We start from the raw sequence: 22,924 nt of genomic DNA, 5'->3' as shown, positions 1-22,924 counted from the left end.
CTATGCGTACATGCTATTCTGGAAACTGAAAATACGGTGTGAACAGGGCAAGCCACGCCTGGCCTTCATGATGTCCATGTTCTGAGAAACAGAGAGTTAGCAAGCAAAGGGACAGAGGAACCCAAGCTAGGTCAGTAGAGAGTTTTGATTAATGCTATGAAGGCAATGAAAGGTGATAATGGAGAAGACACCAGGAGTCCCCTCCCTCCTTGTGGTTAAGGATAGCCCCTCTGCAGAAAGGCACATGAGGGTGACCCTGGAGCAGAGGAGGGCATGGTGTGGACAAAAGATAGAAAGATGGACAGTGTGGTTACAGTCTAATGAGGTGGGGCAGGAGGATAGAGCAGGGAGACCTTTCAGGACTATATTCTTAATTTATGGACACCTGAGGAGGCTTTCAGTAAGAGCTTGTCTGAGTCCTGGTGGAGCCAGAGACAGACAGGCATCTCTAAGAGCAGACAGACCAAGAAGGGTGTTCACCAGGCACACGGACTTGGCTGCCATCTCTAGGGCCTCTGGAGAAGGGAATCCAGGAAATCCCAACAGGGAGGGAAGCATAGAGCTGGCCCTTTCTTTATTCCGGGGCTAGATGTGTAGACATGGGGACTGGGGTCTGTGTGGGAAAGAAATCGTATTTATGAGAACCTAGATCTACTGAGGAAGGAATATGGCAGGATGATAGCTCGGATTTTAATTTTTTCCTCTCTGAATTGACACCCCTTCTGCATTCAAGTATTTATGATACTAATTCTTCCTTTATTCAATTCTTCCTTTATTCAACTCTGTTCTTCCTTGACTGGAGCAGTTTGTGGTGGGGAGGAAGTAGAAGTTACCTCCAAGGTCATTTCCTGCCTACCTGAAGCTTCCCACAAAGCCCAGGCCCTAAGGGTTGGGGCAGGAGGAGGAAGGAGGATCTGTCCTGGGAGAAACAGGGAGGTTAAAGAATTTCCTCACCCCATGGAAGCTTTTCCTTGAGAAGAGAGGCATGCAGGACCTCAGGGCAGCATGACCCAGGATGCGGCCATCATGGGAAGAAATGAGAAAATGAAGGGTATCTCAGAAGCCACTCCTGTGGACGGCTGACCAGACTGAATAGTCCTCTCCTTCCCCACTATAAAATGTTTGGTGGGATGGGGATGGGGTGCTGGCCAGGAATTCCTGAGGTTTCATTTCTCTGCCATATTGATAAGAAAGGGGCTGAAAGTTAAAAACAAACAAACAAACACCAAAACCAAAACCACAAACAGTTGACTTGGAGATAATAATTATGTGCCATTTTTGTTTGTTAGCTGAAAGCCATACTCTCTACACAGATGTGGCTCTTGACAGGGCTTTGTTTCTGGTAGTGCCATCACCCATCAAACACTCTGGGAGCTCTACCTTTCTTTTGTGGTGGGAGTCTCAGGCAAAGGCTGTGCTCATGTCTTGCCTGCCGTCACCCAGTCAAACGTTTAGCCAGGCCCATACAACCCTCCTGAAGCCCAGGCATTAGAATTTAGATTCTGAATGCTCTTTAAAAATATTTAAATATCTCCAATCTAAATCACTCAACTATCCAATAATAGGGGAGACTAACCTATAAAATAATAAAAAGGCAGCAGGAGGTGGCAAGGTGGCACCACTTGGCATGTGGCCAGCAGTCTCCTGGAGAAGCAAGGCATCACTGGAAAACCCATGGCTGAGAGAGTCCCGTGATGGACGAGGACAGGGTGATGCTCATCACTCCTTCTTGCTTCCCCTGCCACTATGCTGAGAGGCCAACAAATGCCACTGGTTTCTGGGTCATGGTTTTGTTGCCAAAAACATCAAGCCTTTCTTAAATGTGTTTTTCAAAAAGGCACACTGAAAAAGAACTGAATAAAGGATGTCAAACAGAGCCCCTTAGTGCACATGACTCACAAAGGGCTACCTTGGGACCGTCCAAATGGTTGCAACTCCCAAGTTGGGAAACTGTGGCAAAGGGAACGTTTCCTATGTCACAGCTTCATTCCCTCTCTGCAGCCTCTCACCCAATACACTCATTTCCTTCCCTGCAGAATATATATATATATTTTAGGTCTGAGGACCCATTTAAATATTTAAAAGTTATTGAGGGCTCCAAAGAATTTGTGTCTGTGTGGGGTCTATGTATCAATATTTACTACATTTGAAATTAAAACTGAGAAATGTTTAAATACTTAAATGCATTATATATTTATAACTCTAAAGATGGAGATTAAAATCTATGAGTTGTTCACATGAATAGCATTTTTGTGGAAAAAAATAAATTGTAATTTCCAAGATGAAGAATAGGGGAGTGGCATTCTAAAAAGTAGTTTTGCAAATCTCTTTGACGTCTGGCTTTATAGAGACTTATGAATGTCTGTACCTAATCTTGTCAAATTTTTGTTTTGAAGTATATGATTATATACATCACACAGATGTGCAGTTGAGAGAAAAGGGAGTTTAAAGGTCCTTTTTTCAAAAAAGTAGACATTCTTCGTTGATGCCACATCAAAATTTGACAAGTGAGGGCTTCTTTTTTTTTTATTGGTTGTTCAAAACTTTACATAGCTCTTGACATATCATATTTCATACTTTAGATTCAAGTGGGTTATGAACTCCCATTTTTACCCTGTATACAGATTGCAGAATCACTTCGGTTACACATCCACATTTTTACATAATGCCATATTAGTAACTGTTGTATTCTGCTACCTTTCCTATCCTCTACTATCCCCCCTCCCCTCCCCTCCTCTCCCATCTTCTCTCTCTATCCCATCTGCTGTAATTTAATTCTCTCCCTTGTTTTTTTTTTCCCTTTCCCCCTCACAACCAAGTGAGGGCTTCTTGAAGGTTACTTGCAACATGGAATCTGAGACCATATCAATGAAATTTTCATACCGCTACATTAAACTCCATTGTGTTCTCCTGCACTTTGAAAGGATATTTTACCTGTGTGTGGTTTTCTAATGCAATGATGCACTGGTCCCTTGGAAAATATTGGTTCACTGGTTCTTCCAATCATCCAGATGTTGAATCATTACACACATAATATAAAAGAATCAGATTCATTAATATCACCACCAATCCCATTAAAAATTTTTCAACTGTTGAAGGGTCTCAAGTTCACAATGGCAATTAAAAAACTTTCCCAATTTTCATTTGTAAGCTCAATTTTATTGACAACAAATACTGTTACTTTCCTTGAATCGAGAAACCTACTTTATCCATTTTTGAGAAAATGTCTTTCAAATACACCTGAGTAACTCTGGCTCATCTGTCAGCTATTCTTTCCAATCAAAGTGAACTTCTACGAAAAGAGCTTACCTGGCCACCCCTGGAATTAATCACAGTAGTATTTTTCTCATGGCAATATTGTATTTCAGTATTCAGCAAAATATTAAAGATGTGCATGTGAGAGTTGAAATGTTGTAAATGAAGTCTTACTGCTTCTCCTACTATATTCTCAAGTAAAGCTGGCTTTTTTGTTTTTAAATGAGACAATGTGGCCATGCAGAATATAATGACTCATTGCAAAGAAGCCTTGATTGATGCTAAGGCACTGGCTGTTAACACTCCATTGCTTTTGATTTCAGTGCAAATCAACACAGAGGAAAAAGCCAAACCACTGCTGTTATTATGAAATAGTTTGGACTCCTAATTTCTCGGAAAGGGTCTTGAGACAACCTGTACCTCCAAAGATCCACAGAGCACATGTCATACTATTTCCTGTGACCCTGGTGGAACAGGAGTGACCGAGAGCTGCCATGGTAATCTTGACAAAGCCACCTACCAGCCTATGCACATGTCCATCTTTTCCCTCCAACTTACATATTCACACCTAATGCAATAGCTATGGATTCACTGAGTACTTGGAACAATCACTCTTATTTCTGTTGTCTCCATAGATGGCTAGACAATGAGCAAGTTGGCATCTTGGACTGGAATCTAGATTGTCCATTTCCTGTACTCCCAGGGGGCATCCCATCCTGTTCTCTTGCGGTCATCACCAACTTGGTCTTTGATCTCTTGGTCTGAAAAAGGGACTGACCAGCCTAGAAGTCTTTCAGCACAGGAAAGTATGAAGATGCACTTGTTGAAAGAGCTTATCTTTGCCCACCTTTCACCAAAGCATTTCACGTCCATTTGCCAAGCTAACATCTCCATCTGCACATTTCATCAGCACCTCTTGGTCCTCATGCTGCACCAAATCTGCTTCCCCTCCAATCTTCCTATCCCTTTAAATAACAATTCACTCAACTGTTCATAGCTAAATCCTAGCTAGATTCATACTTACTTCTTCCCTTCCTTTTGTACTTTATATATATTCCTATTTCATATCCAGTGAAAGTGTGTCCCAATGCACCCACCGTACCAAACCATCATCCCGAGGCAGGACTCGTTAACAGCCTCACAACTGGTTTCCTTTTTGTGTTGTAATTCAATGCATCATGTCATTTCCTGCTCACAGCCCTATATTGGCATCTCTTTGGACCTCAAATGAAATCCAAACTCCCTAGGGTGACCATCTTAACCTCTCATGATCCTTTCCTTCCTTCTTTGCTGTCAAATATCATTAACCTCCATCACTATGTTCCAGATACCAGCCTGCTTTCTGCTCCTTGAACACTCCCGTTCTGATTCCAACTTTAGTATCTTTGTAGGAGCTGCTCCAGCTACCTGGACATTTGGCTCCCAACGTTCAAGTGGCTGGTCCTTCTTGTCACATCAGCCAAAAATTAAATGTCTCCCTCCATGTGAGCCTAACCTCCTTCTCTACCTGTCATTTTTTTTATTTGTTCTTTTATTTCCTTCATAGCTCATCACTCCTAACTTTAAGTTGCTCATTTGTCTGCTTTTTTTTTTTTTTTTTATCTTTTTCTTCCCATCTAAGTTTCTCACAAGGCAAGGCTGATTCTGACTTCTTCTCAAGCCCTCTGGAGGTACAAGAGGCTCTCTGCCCAGCAGATGCCAATTATTATTTGCTGAATGAATAAAGCATATGTGGGCCACTTTGTCATGAAAGTGCAACTTTGCTTCCAGCTGTGTGACAAGGATTATCAGAATCTTATCTTTCCTTGAAGTTATTGTTCAAAAAACTCCCTGGAGTGCCTCAAATGTTCTTTTGCCCAAATGCCCATTTTATTTGCTTTGTGTTGTCTGTCATTTCTTCCCCTATGGTTCTCAAGTTTTCCATGTGGCTCCATGGTGACAAATGACCTCTCTGTTGGTTCCTGGGCGCAGCTGCCACAGTTGCTCCACATCTGTAGACATGTCTTCACAGCTTCTCCTATTTCACTTCTCTGCAAGGATGCGAGAAAGTCCCCACCCCCAGCACTCCATTTGTGCTGCTCTGAGGAGTGCACTCTGCTGCCTGCTGACCCTGTAGTCACATGACACTTTCGCCTGCCTATCTGGTTATTATGGTCCTCGCCCAGGGACTCTGGCAGGGATTCCCTAAGGAGAGGCCAGGCCCAGTTGAAGTGATAAGTGATGGCAGGAATTAGGGTGAGGTGAGGCTTCTCTCCTTAGTAAGGAAAGAGATGCAGACACAAAGTTGAGTTTGAAAGTTAGGAGGATTGTCCAACCGGTGGAGGGACAAGGCAGAGAGACAATATGGGGGATTCAGAATGGAAAGTGGGAAGAGGGTCCCAGGAAGATGGTTGCACCTTCTGGGCACGGCTGATGGCACTTTGTCAGGACCTCAAGCTTTCTCTACGTTTGGGTGGGTTCTCTGGTGGCTGAGGGGTTAGCTGGAAACCATGCAAGTGGAAGAATTAAGAAACAATCTCTCAGCCTCTCTGGCTCTTGACCACACATCCTAAAGTAAGTTCCTTAGCTTTTTCTTGTCTTGGGCTGACTTCTCACTTCTTATCTGTGGCCTGTCAAAACTTGGGTACTGGGGCACTTTACCACTGAGCTACATCTCCAGTCCTTTTTATTTTTTGTTTGGAGGCAGGGTCATGCTAAGTTGCTAAGGGTCTCACTAAGTTCAGCATCAAAAATTTTTACCAGTGACTTTCCATCATGACCACTCTATAAATCTAGAAGAGACAAGGCATAGCTGAATTTTTAGGGGTAGATGGCTTATATTGTTGATATGGGATCTTTGCAATGCACATTCTAAGCTGCAAGAACAATGGTACAGACAACAAGATGGAAGACATAATGGTGAGTATTTGATGTGAGGTGTCCCCAGAAGCTCATGTGTGAGACAGTGCAAGAAACCTTAGGGGTAGCCCGGTGTGGTAGCGCATGCCTGCAATCGTAGCAGCTCGGAGTTTGGGACAGAAAGATCGTGAGTTCAAAGCCAGCTGCAGTAACTTGGAGAGGCCCTAAGCAACTTGGAAAGACTGTGTCTCTAAATAAAATACAAAAAAGGGCTGGGGATGTGGCTCAGTGGTTAAGGGCCCCTGGTTAATCTCCATTACCAAATAAATAGATAAATGAATAAATAAATAAATAAATAAATAAAGCAGCTGCCCCACCCTGTACCACAGGGTCCCACTTTGTAGCTGCTGTCTGCTGAGGTCAGCTGCTGAGCTGCTCCGAGCTCCTCAGTCAGTGCCCGGCACAGCATGAGGGGCGTGAGAGTAGTTTGTGCTTAACTCCTGAGAGCAAAAAGTCCCATTAAATCAGGAGCAGTTGGTCACCACCAAACAAAAGCAAATTACTAGAACTCTCATAGAAAAACCGCCAAGTAAGTACCAATCTATTCTTTTTTTCTTAATTTCCTGGGAGAGGGCTGTTTCTTATGATGTATGCTGGGGTTGGAGTTTTCCCAGGGAGTTCACCCGGAGCTCCCTCAGTGCCCACTCCAGTGCTGGGGTGGGGTGAGCAGCATCAGGGAAGGGAGTGAGGACAGAGAAAGCGAGGTCAGAAGAGGGAGAAGTGGCTGGTCCTGGGGGGCTTCATGGATCTGACCCCACCAGCCTATCAAACTTGATGTCTGGTATTCTGAAAAAAAAAATTGAAATATTAAATGGGGTGATGTTACCGAGGGACTAGGGCCACATCTACCTTTGATAATTGGCTCAACAGGGTCATCTGTACTTTAAGCCCCCACAACCAAAGGTGAGATAATAATTGTCTCCAAGAGAACATGTTCATCCCTGAGGCGTATGAAGTGCACTAAAAGGCAGGAAGGGCTTTTGTTCCAAGTTCCAAGCCTTTGAAGTTTATGATTGTGATGAAAGTCTTCGCATTTAATAGGAGAGGTGTGTTCGCGTGTGTGCACGTGGGTATGAAAGCTGTGCACACGTGTGGATTAACCTTGTGAGAATGTGTTGCCTGCTGGTAAGCCTGTGGTGTGTGTAGAGAGCAGGGGCATTAGGGCATGAATTCAAGCCCTGGATGGGGGATTTGAAAGAGGCCCAATTGTTTGGCAAGGTGTGTCCCCCATTTTACCAGCACCCACTCTGGCCCTTTTATTCCAGTGGTTTTCAACCATATAATTTGGAATCCTGGGATTCTGCAGAAGTCCTTCAAGAGGTACTCAGGGGCAAGGAAGGTCAGGGGCAGGGAACACTCCTTCTCACCATCTGCAACCAATCAGCTCTGTTCTAACTATGTACATATGAGGCAAGTTGCAACTCTTGGGGCTCAGAGTCCTCATCAGGGCAAAATAATAGTACCCAGGTCAGAGGGGAAAATGGATTGAGCCATTAAAAAGTCTCAGAAGAGCAGCTGAGCCTCTAGCATAGTAAGAACTCAAGGAATATTTATTTTTATTTTTTTTTTGAACTCAAGGAATATTAACTATTACTTTATAAATACCAGGGATATATTTTTATGTAAAAAATGACTTCCATAGGGCCTTACTCTCGAGATCTCATCCTCTTGGCTTCTCAGAGGACTCACTCCAACTGCCATCACATTGAGGGTTAGGGCTCTGGCATGTGAATTTTGTGGGGGACACAATTCAGTCTGTAACTCCCACAGAAAACCTTTTGGCATTTCTGTGCATCTTTTCTGCAATTGTAAAATGAAGAGAGCAGACTGCTCTGACTTCCTGTCTGAAAGAAGATAGAGGTGATCAAAGGGGCCCCACCCAAGGCTGAGCCAGGCGTGCTGACAAGAGGCCAGACTTGATGATTCAGGGAAGGGATGCCCTTGGAACGTGGCAGTTGCTGAGGAGTGGAAGGGGCAGGGAGTGTGGGGGTGGGTGGCCCAGGAGAACAGTCAAGTGCAAGGACAGCAGCACTCAGGGAAGAGAGGGAACTGGGGTGCGCTGAGCTCTGAGCTTTCTTTCTGCACTTTGGCCAAAGATAGCGTGTGATGGAGCTTCAGAAGTATGGAGAGAGAGCTTCATGGATGAGGAACAAACAAAACATGATGAAGAATTAGAGTTAAAGAAGCCAAAAAGGGTCAGGGGAAGAGAGAGGGCTGCAACCTACCCTTCTGGAGGGAAGAGGAGGAGGAGGCCAAGGTCTGAATGAGGAAAGAAGAGAGGTCATACACTGCCTCTCGGAGGGGAGCAAGCAATGGCTGCTGAGAGCAAGCAATGTGCATGGGGAGCTTTTAGATTCCAAGATGGGTCCAGGTACCGAGCGGAAGGCAGCAAAACCCTGGAAATGAGAGGTCTCCTATGTGCTTCAAAAGAGAAAGTGGGCCTGTAATCCCAGCTGCTCAGGAGGCTGAGGCAGGAGGATCCCAAGTTCAAAGCCAGCCTCAGCAAAAGCGAGGCACTAAGCAACTCAGTGAGATCCTGTCTCTAAATAAAGTACAAAATAAGGCTAGGGATGTGGCTCAGTGGTCAAGTGCCCCTGAGTTCAATCCCTGGTAACTACCCTGTCCCCACCCCCACCAAAAAAAAAAAAAAGAGAACGTAGATTCTGTTTTGCAGAATGGATTGAGAGAAACAGCAACAACAAAGATCTTAAAATGTTGTCAGGATTTTGCATTTCACTCATTCTTTTACCTGCTCAACCACACACCAAATATCCTTCATTGGATTGGTGTATACTGGGGACTCCTGGAACCACCTTCCTTCCTGACTGAGGACATCAAGATGGTTTCAACAAATTTCCCACTGGCAAGGAGGTCAGGAGCTAATTATACATACTATGAGTGAATACTATGGGTACACAGAAGTTAGGGGACTAATGCTCTGGAGGAATCAGGAAAGGCCTCCTCTAGAGGAACCCCTATTTGAGCTCCATGAATATGCTAACAGATCAGCATTTGTGGAGTCTCCATGCTTTTGCTGGAAGGGTCTCTACTTTGAGCTCTAGAAAGCAGCCTGCTTTGGCTGTCTGTGAAGTGGGTTTGTGAGTAGCTTCTGACCTCCCCACTTGACAGTAAAGGCAGAAGTGGCCTTCTCTTTGCAGAAAGAAGACCCTAGTGCCATCTTCATCTGAGATGGATATGGAAGATGTACCACAGGTAAAGGCTGGGTTTGGCCTTTTAATGTGGACAGCCCCTCCCCATGCCCCACTGCCTTTTATTGATTAAACAAATAGGTACTTGTAAATTTATGGATCCTATATGTGTAAAGTACACCTTGAGGAAAGAATTTTCACATGCATCTAATAAGAAAATATTACAGTTTGAGGAAATAAACAATGACTGTGAATCCAAATATTTAGAATCCATTTAGAGGGCTCAAGTTGTAGAAACTTATTTCACTGTAAGTAATAACAGCTTGGAATGTACTTAAAGAAGGGAAATGGTCTAGTATAAATCATAGGATTTGTGGGGAAGAAAAGAGCATGTGTAACATGTAAAAGCAAAACATCTGTCCTTTCTGATCATCTGATCTTCATAGAATGGGGCCCATGTATGGGAAAAGGGTATGGATCGGGTGGTGGTAGGGAGGAGGAGACAGACTCCCCCCAGAATGGAAGGCTATTAAAACTATAATAAAAGTGAGGATCAAGGAAGGAGAAAAGCTCTATTCTGTTTTCAAGATGCCAAAAGGTGTTCAGATAGTTTTTTTTTTTTTTAAACAAAGAAAGCTCTTAAAAAAGACAAGTGAGACACTAGGGTCTGTTGGTTCTTTGTCTTGTGAATTCAAAGAATGAGATTCATGGACACGAAGGGTGAGAGCAAAAAAGCAAGATTTATTAAAGTAATATAAAGAAAGCAGAGGGATTCCAAGGAGGGTTGGTGATGGGTGGCTGTTCTGTAGGGATTGACGTAAGAGTAGAGGGGAGTTAGGTGACCTTAAAGACCATAGGATAGAGAATTTAAAGAAGTGGGTCTGTGGGGCCAGTCACACCAGGGCACCTGGTGTCCATCCTGTCCAATCAGGATGTGGATCACATGCCTTTGCCTCAGGGACTTGGCTCGAGTTTCCTGTGTATACTTTCAGGCTTGGATGGAGTCACTGGTCACTCTCTATTTCATTTGTGAATTCCTGGGGCAAGGAGGTGGGACCCTTAGCTCTGTCTGCCTCACACATTTCTATCTCCCAGACATTAAAAAAAAATGAAGACATTAGACCAAAAATAAGGATAAAGAATCAAAGATCAAATACAGAGATCTTTAATTAGCAGAGGCTAAATTACCAGGGAAGAGAAGGGAACTTCTTGTCAGCAAGAATCAGAGGTCAGCTTATTATAGAATGTTCCAGAAGATACTGGTAAACTTAAATACCAACAGCTTTAGGTGATGCTGAAAGGACATTGCAAATGATAGAGTTCTTGATGAAATTGTTCCTAAGAATTGCATAAAAAGGTATTTAAAACCTTCTATGTACAAAGTACCTTTACCAGATGACTGGCTTTAAATTTTGAAACTGACTAAGCAGTTAAGTGAGTTGCTAAAGCCACATAATGGGTGAGAGGCAGAGAGACTACATGGCTACCTCCCCAGTCACACCCTGTGATCCTGCCATCACTCGACAGCCACCTCCCATGGACCCCTGACCAGTGCCAGGGCCTGATTAAAACTGATTATGCGTGTGCTTTTTCACTAGTGTGCACATGATAAAGTGACAGTGATGGTGCTTCTGGGCAAGAAAGCCTCGCTGCCAAGTCCTATCAACTCTCCAAGGGTCGTTTTGGCTATCTTCAGTACCTTAGGCAGGAAGCCAAGCTAATCAGATAAGGAACAACATGTGTGATGCTGTGGATAGCATATTGAGTTTTGGAATAAGGCAAACCTAGATTCAAAGTCCCGGCTCTATCATGAACTAGTTTTAGTGGCATTGTTGAGCCTTGGTTGCTTCATCTATGAAATAGGGACAAGTGGTGAGGACACAATGAGGTCATGCATGAAGCCCTTAGCACAGCACCTGGCACACAGCAACACACCTCCTTCTCAGGTAAATGGGACACCAGTGGAATCTAGGCAATGAGGTGTTGTCAGGCTGGGATGGACATTTAATCAGAGGAGTAGGTGGTGGCTGCTGACACTGTTGAACCCTGGTGCAAAAGGTTTCCAGAAATGTTCCTGCCAAAGGTGCCATGAATACCAGGGTCCATGTCATATAAAGCACAGAGAGAACCTGTGACTAGGAGACTTCGGGGAAAAGTACAAAGATCCCGCCATCACTTCTTTTCATGATCTAGTTAAAGCAGATACGAAGCTTCAGAACAGGGAAGAGCAACTTCCCCAAAGAAGAAAGCAGGAAGACAAAAGAGAAACTCACAGGTGGCTGGATGGGACTGTGGGAAAGACAGGGAAGGCCAGCCATGGGGACACAGAAAGGGCTCGAGAGCTTTACCATGTGGGGAGAGAAGAGGGGACGTGGCCAACCATGCCAGGGGGACTTCAGATTTTCAGGCCACAGAAACAAACGGCTTCTGAAAGACTGAATTAAGAGGAGAAGGGGGCATAGGCACAGGGCTAGAGCCCATCAGAGAGAGAGAGAGAGAGAGGGAATGAGATGAGAAATTAAAGCTAGGGTTGAAGTTCATTTGGATTTGTAAGAAAGTGATATGTCGTGGTTGGGAAAATTTTAGTGGTAGATAAAAATGTCCAAAGGGTCCATGTCTTTTATAATTAAACATTTATTCAACGCTGGAGACATTTAAGAAAATCCTGAAAAAATATGTGGGAAAGGCCTGTCATCTTTGGAAGTAGGATGTTAAAGCAACCCAAGACACTGGTGGTCAACCCTGGAAACAAGAAGGGGTTGGGGGTGGAAAGAGGGGATCCAAAGAGCAGTTGGACGTCTGGTCAGGAAGGCACATCCACAGGGTGGTCTGTGTGTGACAAGAACCAAGTAAGTCATGACTCATGTATTTTAATTCCAGCTTCCCCAGAGGGTTTCTCTGTGTTCTTCAGTTTCTCAGTCTTTGAAATGGGGCTAACCACAACTACCATCCTGAAATTGGCCAGTGGAATGAGAGAAAAGAGTCGTTAACAAATGGATATTAAGCAAGTCCATGTGAAATGAGAGACTGTCCACCTGGAAGGATAGTCCTTCTCTTCAACTCACTCATTGCACAGTCAGAAAATCCAAATCACAGACGGGGCCGAGGGTCTCCTCACAACTGGACCAGCACCGGTCACTTGGAAGAAAGAGTCCCAGTTTGCTATCCATTGTCTTTGCTGCTGAGCTGGGAGCCCCTATATTGGCTCCACACAGTTCAAGGGCATCCAAACCCTGAGGCTGAAGCAGCTCGGCAGAGGGGAGGCTCTGCTATGGACCTGGTTAGCTTGGTCAGTTTACTTGAGCCCTTGGAGGGCCATCTGTGACAAGACCAGCCCTTCCTGATAGAATGGGTTGCAGGGAGAGTGCCCATCTCTCAGGGACACCTTTGTAGGTACTTTCTGGCATGTGAGGAACACATGTGCCTACTCTCAAGCCTGGTCAGGGAGGCAGGCAGTCCACACAGATTCCATCCCAGGATGCAATAAACTAAATGCCATGGGTGACGGAGGCAGGGAGGGACTAACCAAAAGGGGGATGGGGCTGCTTGTGGCACTGCTTGCATCTGGATGTGGGCTAGGAAAGGAAGGCTTGGAGATGGGGGAGATGTTTCAGTTCCATCTGCTGGGAGAGGACAGGGAGGAGAGGGTGCAGAGGAGCAGTGTGGGGAAGGCAGGAGGGGGAGGGCTCAAGCTGGAGGTGGTAGGTGTTTTGCGGGGGTGATCTTCCTGCTCTCAGACCTCCAAGCAGTTACAGGCTCTGGCCTGGTGGCTAACTGACCACTTGTTGGGACCCATCTTGACCCGACTTCATTCAGCTACAGACAGATGGCTAGACCTGCTGACAAACCTCACTTCCTGTCTCTAGGCAGATATATAGTGTCCTCTTCTCCCCCTCTGTGGGGCGGCCCATCTCTCCCACCATAAACACAGCTCCTCCCAGGGCTGACTGTGCCTGGACCTGCCCTGGCCTGAGTGCCACAGAGACACCCCAGGAGGAAGCATGGCATCCCTGCTGGATGGGCTGGGCTCCTGCAGAACAGGTTTGCTGTGGAAACAGTGCCCAAACAGGCGGCGGGAAGGGCGTGTGCAAGGCCACCTGTCCTGGAACTGGTGCATGGAGAGCCCTCCTGATGAGGGGCACTGAGCTGGGAACTCATCAGGACTCACGCTTCTCCCTCGGGGAATCACCGAGTCCCCTCTCGGGGTGGGCATCGAGCTCTTCTCAGGCTTCAGGGAGAAGATGCTGTCTTCCCAGGTCTCACTGCTCCCACTTAATGAAGCCGATGCCCTTTCTGTTTCTCCCAGGCTAGTGTCCCCAAGGACAAACACAGAGGAGAGCAAGTGCCACTGGGGAAAGAAGCATTGTCTATGCCAGCCCTGCCCCCTGGGTCCTACAGTTTTAAACAGCTTCTGTCTCCTCTCCTTTCTTATCACACACATTGAGGTCTTTCTCACTCTCCTGGCCCCATTCAGACCCATGAGCGTTGCTCCTTGTTTTGTACCATTTGTGTTATAAAAAGCCCAGGAGAGGGCTGACAAATCTGTAAAGCCTCTAAGCTGTCGTTGGTTTCTTGGACGGTCAGCTGGCCCAGCACCCCTTAGCTCCTGCTGGGAGGAAGGAAAGTCTAAAGGGTTGGGCTGAACATGAAAATGGCCAAGTCAAACCTTCACCTTTGTGTGGTGAGCTACGGGCTGCCAAGCGTTGCCACAGCACTTTTCCACTTGATTCTCACAAGGGCCCCCTACTGTATATGGAAAAGGGATTACTGGTCTCTTTTACAGTTGACAGAAACTAAAGCTCAGGGAACTGTCATTTCTCCAAAGGCCCCAAATTAGTAAATTGCAGCCAGCTTACAATGAGTGTTCTGACTGTGGGTTGAGGGTCTCCCTGGGACCCAGGCTTGGCGAGGCCAAGGGAACTGAGCTTCTTGGTCACCTCCCGCTCACACTCTTCTCTTATCCAGGACAGGGCCTGTTTTCATTCCTTGTGTTTGAACAGCTGGAGATTCAGAAGAATCTTTCCCTGGGGTTGGTCTAGAAATAGAAGAGCAGACCCTGGGAAATGCTCCCCTTTTGGAGGTCCTATGAGTTCTGCCGTGGGCAACCCTGAGGGTAAAGGCGCCTGCCAGCTCCCTGATTTAACTGAACTATTTTTGACTTGTGCTTTTTTGAAAAATGCCTTATCTTGGAGGCCTTCTCCGCCTATGAATGCCCCCTCACACACTGCCTCATCCTAACCAAGTCTCAATGAAGTCACATCAGATGGCAACAAAGCCAATGTAGTGCCATCCCATGCCAGCATGGCACACCTGGAAATGAGTATTTCTCTAAGCCATGCACATGAGTTCCAGGTCCAGGGAGTGTGAAGGGACTGGGGAGTAGACCACTTCCCACACACCTGTGTAGGCCCTAGGTCTTTGCTTCAGCAGGCCAAGAATAGATAACATAAATGGAACTTCCAAGAGATGCTAAATATTTCCCAGGAAATAATAAAAGGCACCAGATTGGCCTCAGCATCTATGGGGAATTGGTTCCAGGACCCTCACCCCAGGATATCAAAATCCAAGGATGCCCAAATTCCTTATATAAAATAGTATTTGCATATGACCTACCCATCCAACCCTCGAGTACACTTTATCTCTGGATTACTTACAATGTATAATACATTATAAATGATATGTAAACAGTTGCTATCCTGTGTTCTTTAGGGGATAATGTCAAGGAAAAGTCTGTACATGTTCAGGACAGACACAATTTTTAAAAGACAACTTCTATCTGCAGTTGGTTAAAGGCAGAACCCGCAAATGAGAAAAATCAACTGTACATACTTTGTTTACCTTTTCTTTTGTTTACTCTGGGCTTCTAAAATTATTGAAATATATTTCTGGCATTCATCTACTTGCCTTTAGTCATTGAGATCTCAATTCCCCCAAAGGATTTTTGTATATGTGTGTCCCAGCAACGGGTGTGATAATGATAATCCCTCTTTATTCAGTGTTAAAGCTCATGGAAATTTCCAGGCTTCAGAATAAGTCCTAAGGCGAGGGAGTTGAAGAGGGAGGAGGGAAATACTGGGGAATGATACTGGCCACCTTCTATTGTTATATTGTGCACATGTACGAATATGTAATAACAAATCCCACCATTATGTACAACTGTAATGTACCAATAAAAATATGGGGAAAAAACTCACACAGTCCTGAATCCAGAAATACATCGGCAGCCCCCGCACCACTCTCAGATCAATTGATTTATTACTGTTTCTAGATTAAAGTTGCTGGTTTACAAGCTTGATTGATCTCTTTTATCCTGGAAACTTTGGATTCTACCTTAGGTTCTGCCCTAGCAGTTGGGAATTGAACAGGAACACTGGGCACACTGAGATAAGATCCATGGGAGAGGGACAGGGGGACAATCACCTAGAAAAATCAGAGCAGACCAGGACTTCCTTGTGCATGCCTGACATGCACCATGTGCCCGGTGCTGTGGGACGACAGAACTGAGGGCCGAGTCGATCACTTTCCACCACAAGAGTGACACTCCATCTCACTTGTTCTGAATGATGGGGAAGGAAACATGTGATCCACCTTGGGAGGATTTCCATCCAGGGTGGTCAGTTCTCCTGCTTCAGTTTTCTGGAAATGGGCCTCGCTCAAACACTTCTCACAGAAAGTGCTGAATGACTAGGGCCTGAGTGTGTGTCAGGACTGATGAGTAGGCCCTGGGTCTGGGACACGGAGCAGTGTGTCCTGCCAAGTTCCCAGGTGTGTCAACGACGGTGCGAATGGGGAAGGACTGCTCTCACCAACGAACACGACAAGTCCAGGCGAGACTGTGGGCACTTGCAGCCCTCATCAGCCCCAAGGCTGCCTTCACCTGAGAAAGCACAGACCTGCTCTGTGAGAGGAGGGCCTCTGCCATTTCCCAGGGGCCCCTGGTGTGACTTTATACTTTGTAGCTCAAGAATCACCCTGTTGGTTGGACAGGGGTCTGCAATGGAACAGTGACCTGCAACTTCTGAGTCCTTACCACGTGAGCATTTCCTGTTGACTGTGTCCATCTGTCCAATCTGTTCGACATTCATGGAGCACACTGTGGTGGGCACTAGCAGGAATACTTCCAACGCTGTCCTTAGTGCCCATGAAATCAGCACTTCTTACCTCTGCTGGAGATGTTCTCAGCCCTTTGAATGGCCACCCTGGCCTGCTGTGAGGATATTTATCTTTTGTCCAGGAAGAGGACAGGCCAGAGGCGATGGAAGACTAGCATGGACCTAGCAGAAAGTTGGTGCAGGATAATTGGGTGACAGGTGATAGTGATGCTTCTATGTCACTGCAGCCAGGCCCTGAGCTAATCCTCCCTGGCAGCTCTTTGATCCCTGCAGTGACCCTATGAGGCAGGGATGGGGCCAGGAAGCACCTTGCCCAGGTGCACAGGGAGGACAATGGGGGAGGCAGGACTTGACCCCACATTGCTACTGAACCACACGATCTTGCTACTAGAGGGGACACTGTGCTGCATTGAGGGGCTGTGGCAGAGGGGGCTGGGAGCTGCCCTCTTGACGGTACACCACACTCATCTACCATTTCTGCTGCCCAGTACCAAGGAAAATCCTGATGGCCCCGAGCTCGTGAAGCTGGTCCCAGGAGTCCTCTCCCATGGTTCACGCCCTGGAGAGGTGCAGTGACTTCACACAGACCTCTCCACTTCCCCGTGGGGAGCCAGGCTGTGCCAATACCACAGACTCTGCTCAGGTGCGAGGGTGAAATCAGGTTCCTGCAAGTCACAGGAGCCAAGACCTGTTTGACGGGTTTCTTATGAGTGTTTCACTCACAGGAGCCAAATAATAATGGAACACTGGAGTGTGTATTTGTTCTTGGGGCCAAGCTCATGTGAAAGCAGGACTCGACTTTAGCCGTTTATTCCAAACATCTGAACAAAATGACAACCACCCCAAACGCCTCCTCCCAACACCTGTGTGTACAACCACACACTTAAACACATGCACACATACACACACCCCACACAGTGCACACACATTAGACACATAGGGCACATGTAATCACACACACATATGTATATATATAAACACACTCATATATGCACACTCATGCACAGTGCACACATACATACATAAATGTACACCTACATAGGTGTACATCGGTGTTACATGCACACCTATACACTTGCACACACACAAGCACACATCCACATGCGCAAGTACACATGAGTGCACATAGCTATTGCATAGGGCAGTCCCCCTGGCCAAATGCTCCCCTTCCTGCCCTGGGAGCTCCAGCAGTATTGGAGAGGTTTTCATCCTTCCTCCAATTCCCTCAGAGGTCCTCTTAATTGAAGGGGCACCTTCTCCGCCAGCGCCACTGTCATTCTCTCTGGGCAGAGTCTGTATCTTCACCAGGGGATGACATGTGAAGGGTAGCAGAGGGGACACGTCTTGAGGAAGAGAATCCACCTTTGATACTCAGTCAAGAGGCTCAGGCCTTCCGACACCCCTGCTCTCTCCTCCAACCCCACAACCTTCTCCTTTCTCACCTGGTTCCAGGTGCTGCCTCTCTCACTCGGCCAACATGGCTGGGGATGGATGGATCTGTCTGAGTTTGCTTCTCGAGTAGCCCCAAGGGGACAGGGAGCAAGTGCCAGGTCCCCCTTGCCTTGAGACCCTCACTGCGTGAACAGTATCCCTTCCTTTTATCACACAGGGAGCCTTCAGGAAGCACAGCCTAGTGAATGAACTTGAGCTGGGAAGGAACCCATGGAACTATGTCATCCTTAGGTTTCTACTGCCTCTTCTACACAGCTGGAATGGGCTCTGTGTCTGGGCTTCTGCACGTAAAACAGCTGAAGAAAAGGGCTTGCACAAGCTTACCTCGATTTTGGCACAAAGGCAGTGTTGTCCCCTTTTCTAACACCTACTTTGACCTCTAGTATCAAGCTCTGTAGTGTAGGTTACACATGAATGACTGACCCAAAGTGGAGGGGAGAGTGGGTCCCACTCTTGGAGGCTGAGTCCGCATTATTGACTGCTCACTAACCGAGGCAAGAGTTTGGGTGGGAAGGAGTAAAGAAACCACTTCAGTATTTATATCTGCTCTCAAAAGAGAAAGCATGGGTTTGCAGAGGAAGCAGGATCCAAACATGGCAGACCAAGGATGAAGAAGACAATCAGAAGTCACAGGACTTTTCTTTCTGGTAGCTCCATCTCTTGAATATGAGAGTCAGTAAGAATGATCACCTTGCTGTGCCATGGTGGGTATCAGCTGGATGCTTTTCTGAATGAAGCCCCTGCTGTGCATGGAATGGCATCCTCAACAACCGCAAGGTGGACAAGTCTTGTTTTTTTTAGGTCAAGCAACAAAGGTATGAAAATAGAATTGACAGTGTGTTCCCTCTTGAAGTGGATATCTTCCTGAGGTTTACATCAAGGGTGAGCCAGCTTGTCCTTGAACATATAGGTTCATCACAGAATAATGACACCTTCTGTGGTTCTGAACTTTAAACTTTGATCTTAAGTACTCTCATTAGATATGGTGGGTGTATCATCCTAGTTAATAGGTAAAGATATCGAGATGGAAGTTTCCACATGGGTGACCGACCTGGAACCAGGAACTCGAGTCTTCTATTTGCAAAGTTTGTTTAACAGCCAGGGAATAATAAATAATAAGGCCATAATTATGAAGCATTTGGATTTAATCATGGGTCCTGCTAACAAGAGGAGAAGAAAAGGAAATTTCAAATACTGATGGATATCATCAAATATTCTTTAAAAAAAAAATAAAGGAACTGGGTTGAATCTAGTTATTAAAAGTTCCACCCTTCCTGTGTCCTTACCCAGCAGGATGCTTCCGTGTTCTGGTCTCCAGGCTGGAATGATGTCTCCACCTGAAACTGGTTGCCAGTTTTATTGAGAAATTGGTTGCTTAATGTATATTGAGTTCTCAGCACTATTCCGGTAGAGATGAGATAGCAATTCTTGTTCAAAGACTCTTTATAAAAGGAGTTGGGGGACACTTTGCCCAGCTGTAATCCCCCCCTCGGGAGGCTGAAGTTGGAGGATCGCAAGTTCAAAGCCAGTCCCAGTAACTTAGCAAGGCCCTAAGCAACTTAGTGAGACCCTGTCTCCAAATAAAATCCTAGTACCAAAAAAAAAAAAAAGGGGGGGGGGTTGGACAACTATAACATTTCTCTCTCTCTCTCTCTCTCTCTCTCTCTCTCTCTCTCTCTCAGCCCCCCTGGACTCTTGGATGAGGTGGGGGTGGGGGTGCCATGACAAGCAGACAGGGCTGTTTGTCTGGCTACACTTTAGGGAAGGAGAGAATGCTCTATTTGATTGGCTGAACCAGAGGAGAGTAAAGGAGTTTATTCCTTATGGGAGGGGGGGATGAGAATCCATAGAGATCAAGAGGAAACTTCCTTTAGAAAGTCACTGTGGGGAGTCCATGGCAAACCTCCCCTCAGCAGGAGGAAGGACCTGAGGATGGTCCGCCAAGGGCTGAGCTCTTGGTCTAAACCATGCTGTTCTAGGCAATAGGCAGGGATGAGTTTTTTTTCAGAGGGTGAATCAGATGGAGGGCTCTGGGGTCCCCGATAAGTAACCATGCTTAGTGATAATGCTCAGCTAAACCAGAGGCAGGCCAAGTCCACACTGCAGTGCCTGTTCTGTTTCCTCCTGCCCCTCAGCATCAGCTGGGCTGGCCTTCTATGGTCAGCCAGTCTCCAGGCGACTCTGTTAAGACTCCAGCCACCCGGTGTCATCCCCCTGTGAATGGACCACAGCCGCTTCTCCCCAAGGGTATCTACACTGAGGACCTTGGACTTAGCAATGGAAGAGAACTGAAGGGATCACTGAGCTGGATGGCTCTCCTGGCAAGGAGATATAAAAGCCTTTGTCCTGCCTCTGAAATCACACTTCGCACGTTCGTTTGATAAGCAACAGCTTAGCATCAGCTGTGGTTCTAAATGGAACATGGCTCCTTGCTTTCTGGAAGCGAAAAACTTCCCAAAGTGAAGGGAACCCATCTGCTGCTCTAGACCTGTTGTCTGCCCTGGCCTGGAAGCTTGATGAAGCCCAAAGTTTTACCCATGGAGACTCATTTCTCCCACAGACTCCTCTACCAGCCCCATCCCCTGGGGAAAGAGCAGAGAGGAGAGCAGGTCTCCTCCTGGGGACAGCTGTTCTCCTGAAGTAGGCTTCCGCACACCCCTTCCCCTCTCTACCCTCAGTCCCTACGAAATTGGGGAAGCTGTCCTGAACCCATGGGTCCGGGTCTCTGTGAGAATCAGTTGCAAGGGAACTGTGCTCTGAGCAGGTGTCCTTGCAGTGGGGTGGTCTGCCATCAGGGCCAGGAGAGGTCACTAGGCCTGCAATGCCATGCTGCTTCCCACCCAACTCTTCCCATGGGCCCTCCCACTCCAATTCCTGCATTTCTTGTCTATAGCAGGTCTGTCCCTCCCTGGGAGGAGGATCTTGCCTGAGGACAGGTGGAGGGTGGAGAGCCTTTCTCCTCCCTCTGCTCCAGTTGCAGAAAAGGAGGGGGTTCCCACTCTGAGGCAAGGCTGTCCTGCAGCTCTGCCCTCTGACAGACACTGCCTCAGAGCCCAGTGGCTGCTCTGAGCTCGGAACCACGATCCCTGGGAGCAACAGGTTGTCAGCAAACTCAGAGGTGCAGGGCCACAGACATGGCTGAGGAGCTGTCTCAAGAGCAGGTGGCCGAGTACAAGGAGGCCTTCTCCAGATTCGACAAGGATGGGGATGGTGCCATCAACGTCCAGGAGCTGGGTGAAGTGATGCAGATGTTGGGCAAGAAATTATCAGAGGCGGAGCTGAAGGCGCTCATCGCCATGGTAGACACAGATAATGATGGTGTTATCAGCTTCCAAGAGTTCCTGGCAGTGGTGGCCAAAAAGATGAAGGCCTGGGGCAGTGAGGAGGACCTGAGGGCCGCCTTCCGCGCCTTTGACATCAACGGTGACGGCCACATCAGCGTGCAGGAGCTCAAGCAGGCCATGGCCCAGATGGGGGAGCAGCTTTCGCAGGAGGAGCTGGATGCCATGATCCGCGAGGCTGATGTGGACAAGGATGGGCAGGTGAACTATGAGGAGTTTGTGCAGATCCTCACCCAGAAGTAAGGCTCCCCGGGTGTGGGCCTCACCCTGTCGGACTGACTCTGGCCCACTGGCTTCTCTGCCTTCTCTGGGCCCCTGCTTTTGTTGTGGTGCAATAAAGGGAAAATCTGGGTTGGTAGATGGGAAATTCCTCATCCACGAGGAAGACTGTGCTGTCCTTGGTCTGGATGCTGGGCTCTCCGGGGCTGCTCACAAGCTACTCTCTGCCGCTGAGACCCTGGGCAGAAGGTAGCCTCTTTGAACTGGTCCCTCCCCCTCTCCCTGCAGTGGAATGGGTGTTCCCTACCTCATAGGGCTGTCACAATGGTTTAAATAAAAGGAATGATAAGTCCAGCTGTGTGCTTGGTGTTTGATTGTAAAGTAGACAGTCCAAGGGAAACAAACAGTATATTTGAGATGCTTTTGGGGCTCTGTCCCTCTTTTCACTTGGACCTGGTGGAATACTGGCTTGAGTAAGCCCCATGGTCCACCTCTTGCCTCCCCTGATACCACCAGAAAAGGGAAAGATGGGTGGCTCTACGGGGGTGGGGAGGATGGAGGAAACAGGTGTCATGGCCCTAGGATCTGCCTGGGTGAGGACCAGGCCAAGTCTGAGACCAGGGTGGGCAGCACCACCTATGCCCATCAAGGAAGGATAAGGTCCAATGCATGCAGCCTGTTGGGTTTTAACCTCAAATAAAAAGATGGGTTGTGTCTCTATACATTTGTGTCTGCCTGTGTTTGTGTCTCTGTGTGTGTCTGCAATAAAGGGAAAATCTGTGTATGGTCTGTGTGGATATGTGTGTGTGTGTGTGTACCTCTGTGTTTATGCTCATGTCTCTGTGTCTGTGTATGTATTTGCATGTGTCTCTGTGTCTTTGTGTACATGTGTCCTATACCTGAAATACAGGATGCTATAGATATTTTTAAAAGGTGGGTCCTGAAGATGAGACCCTCTTTGCATGAATGGAAGCCAGATGGTCAGGAAGTGGCCGGAAATCAGGGCCCTGTGATGGGAAAAGTGTGGGGAGTGGCCCTGGAGGTGGGGGCCACTTGCCAGTTAGATGACAAGGGCAGAAATCCCAAGCTGAGGTGTTTCCAAGGCTGAGTGCAGGTCTCTGCTGTTCTCTGAGGACCTCCTGGCCTTGGGAGGCTCTGACATTGCTTCTAGAGCTTCTGTCTGAAGAGTGCATCCCAGAGAGGAGTTGGGGAGAGGAGGGATGATGGAGAAGGAAGACTGAGGTCTGCCAGTGGCTGCCACAGGCATGCTGGCCATGAGCGGGGCCACTCTTTGAACTTGGTGTAGGGTATTGTGTGTGGCTGTGAACATGAGACCAACAGGCAGCTTGTCATTTAACAAGCCTAGGCTTCTGCTTCATCCTCTGTGAAATGGGGTTTTCTTCTGTTTTTGCTTGAGAGAAATTTTAATTCAAATGATCCATGATGGCACATTTATGTTCTAACTGTGGTTCTTAGGCCAAGGTAGGGAGAGCAGGAG

General features: G+C 47.0%; 1 protein-coding gene across 1 annotated transcript; it reads left to right on the top strand.

Annotated features, from left to right (window-relative positions):
- The first annotated feature begins 20,851 nt into the window (after positions 1-20,851).
- On the top strand, positions 20,852-21,780 carry LOC107150315 (calmodulin-like). Its single transcript, XM_015495295.2, has one exon. The coding sequence runs from the start codon at positions 21,001-21,003 to the stop codon at positions 21,448-21,450; it is 450 nt and encodes a 149-aa protein (XP_015350781.1). The 5' UTR covers positions 20,852-21,000; the 3' UTR covers positions 21,451-21,780.
- The last annotated feature ends 1,144 nt before the right edge of the window (positions 21,781-22,924 follow it).

This window comes from Marmota marmota, unplaced genomic scaffold (genome assembly GCF_001458135.2).
Source record: "Marmota marmota marmota unplaced genomic scaffold, marMar, whole genome shotgun sequence".
In the NCBI taxonomy this organism is placed as follows: Eukaryota; Metazoa; Chordata; class Mammalia; order Rodentia; family Sciuridae; genus Marmota; species Marmota marmota.
This window is presented reverse-complemented; position numbering and strand designations above follow the sequence as displayed.

Coding starts and splice junctions, on each gene's coding strand:
- LOC107150315 (XM_015495295.2), top strand. CDS start 21,001: ATGGCTGAGGAGCTGTCTCAAGAGCAGGTGGCCGAGTACAAGGAGGCC.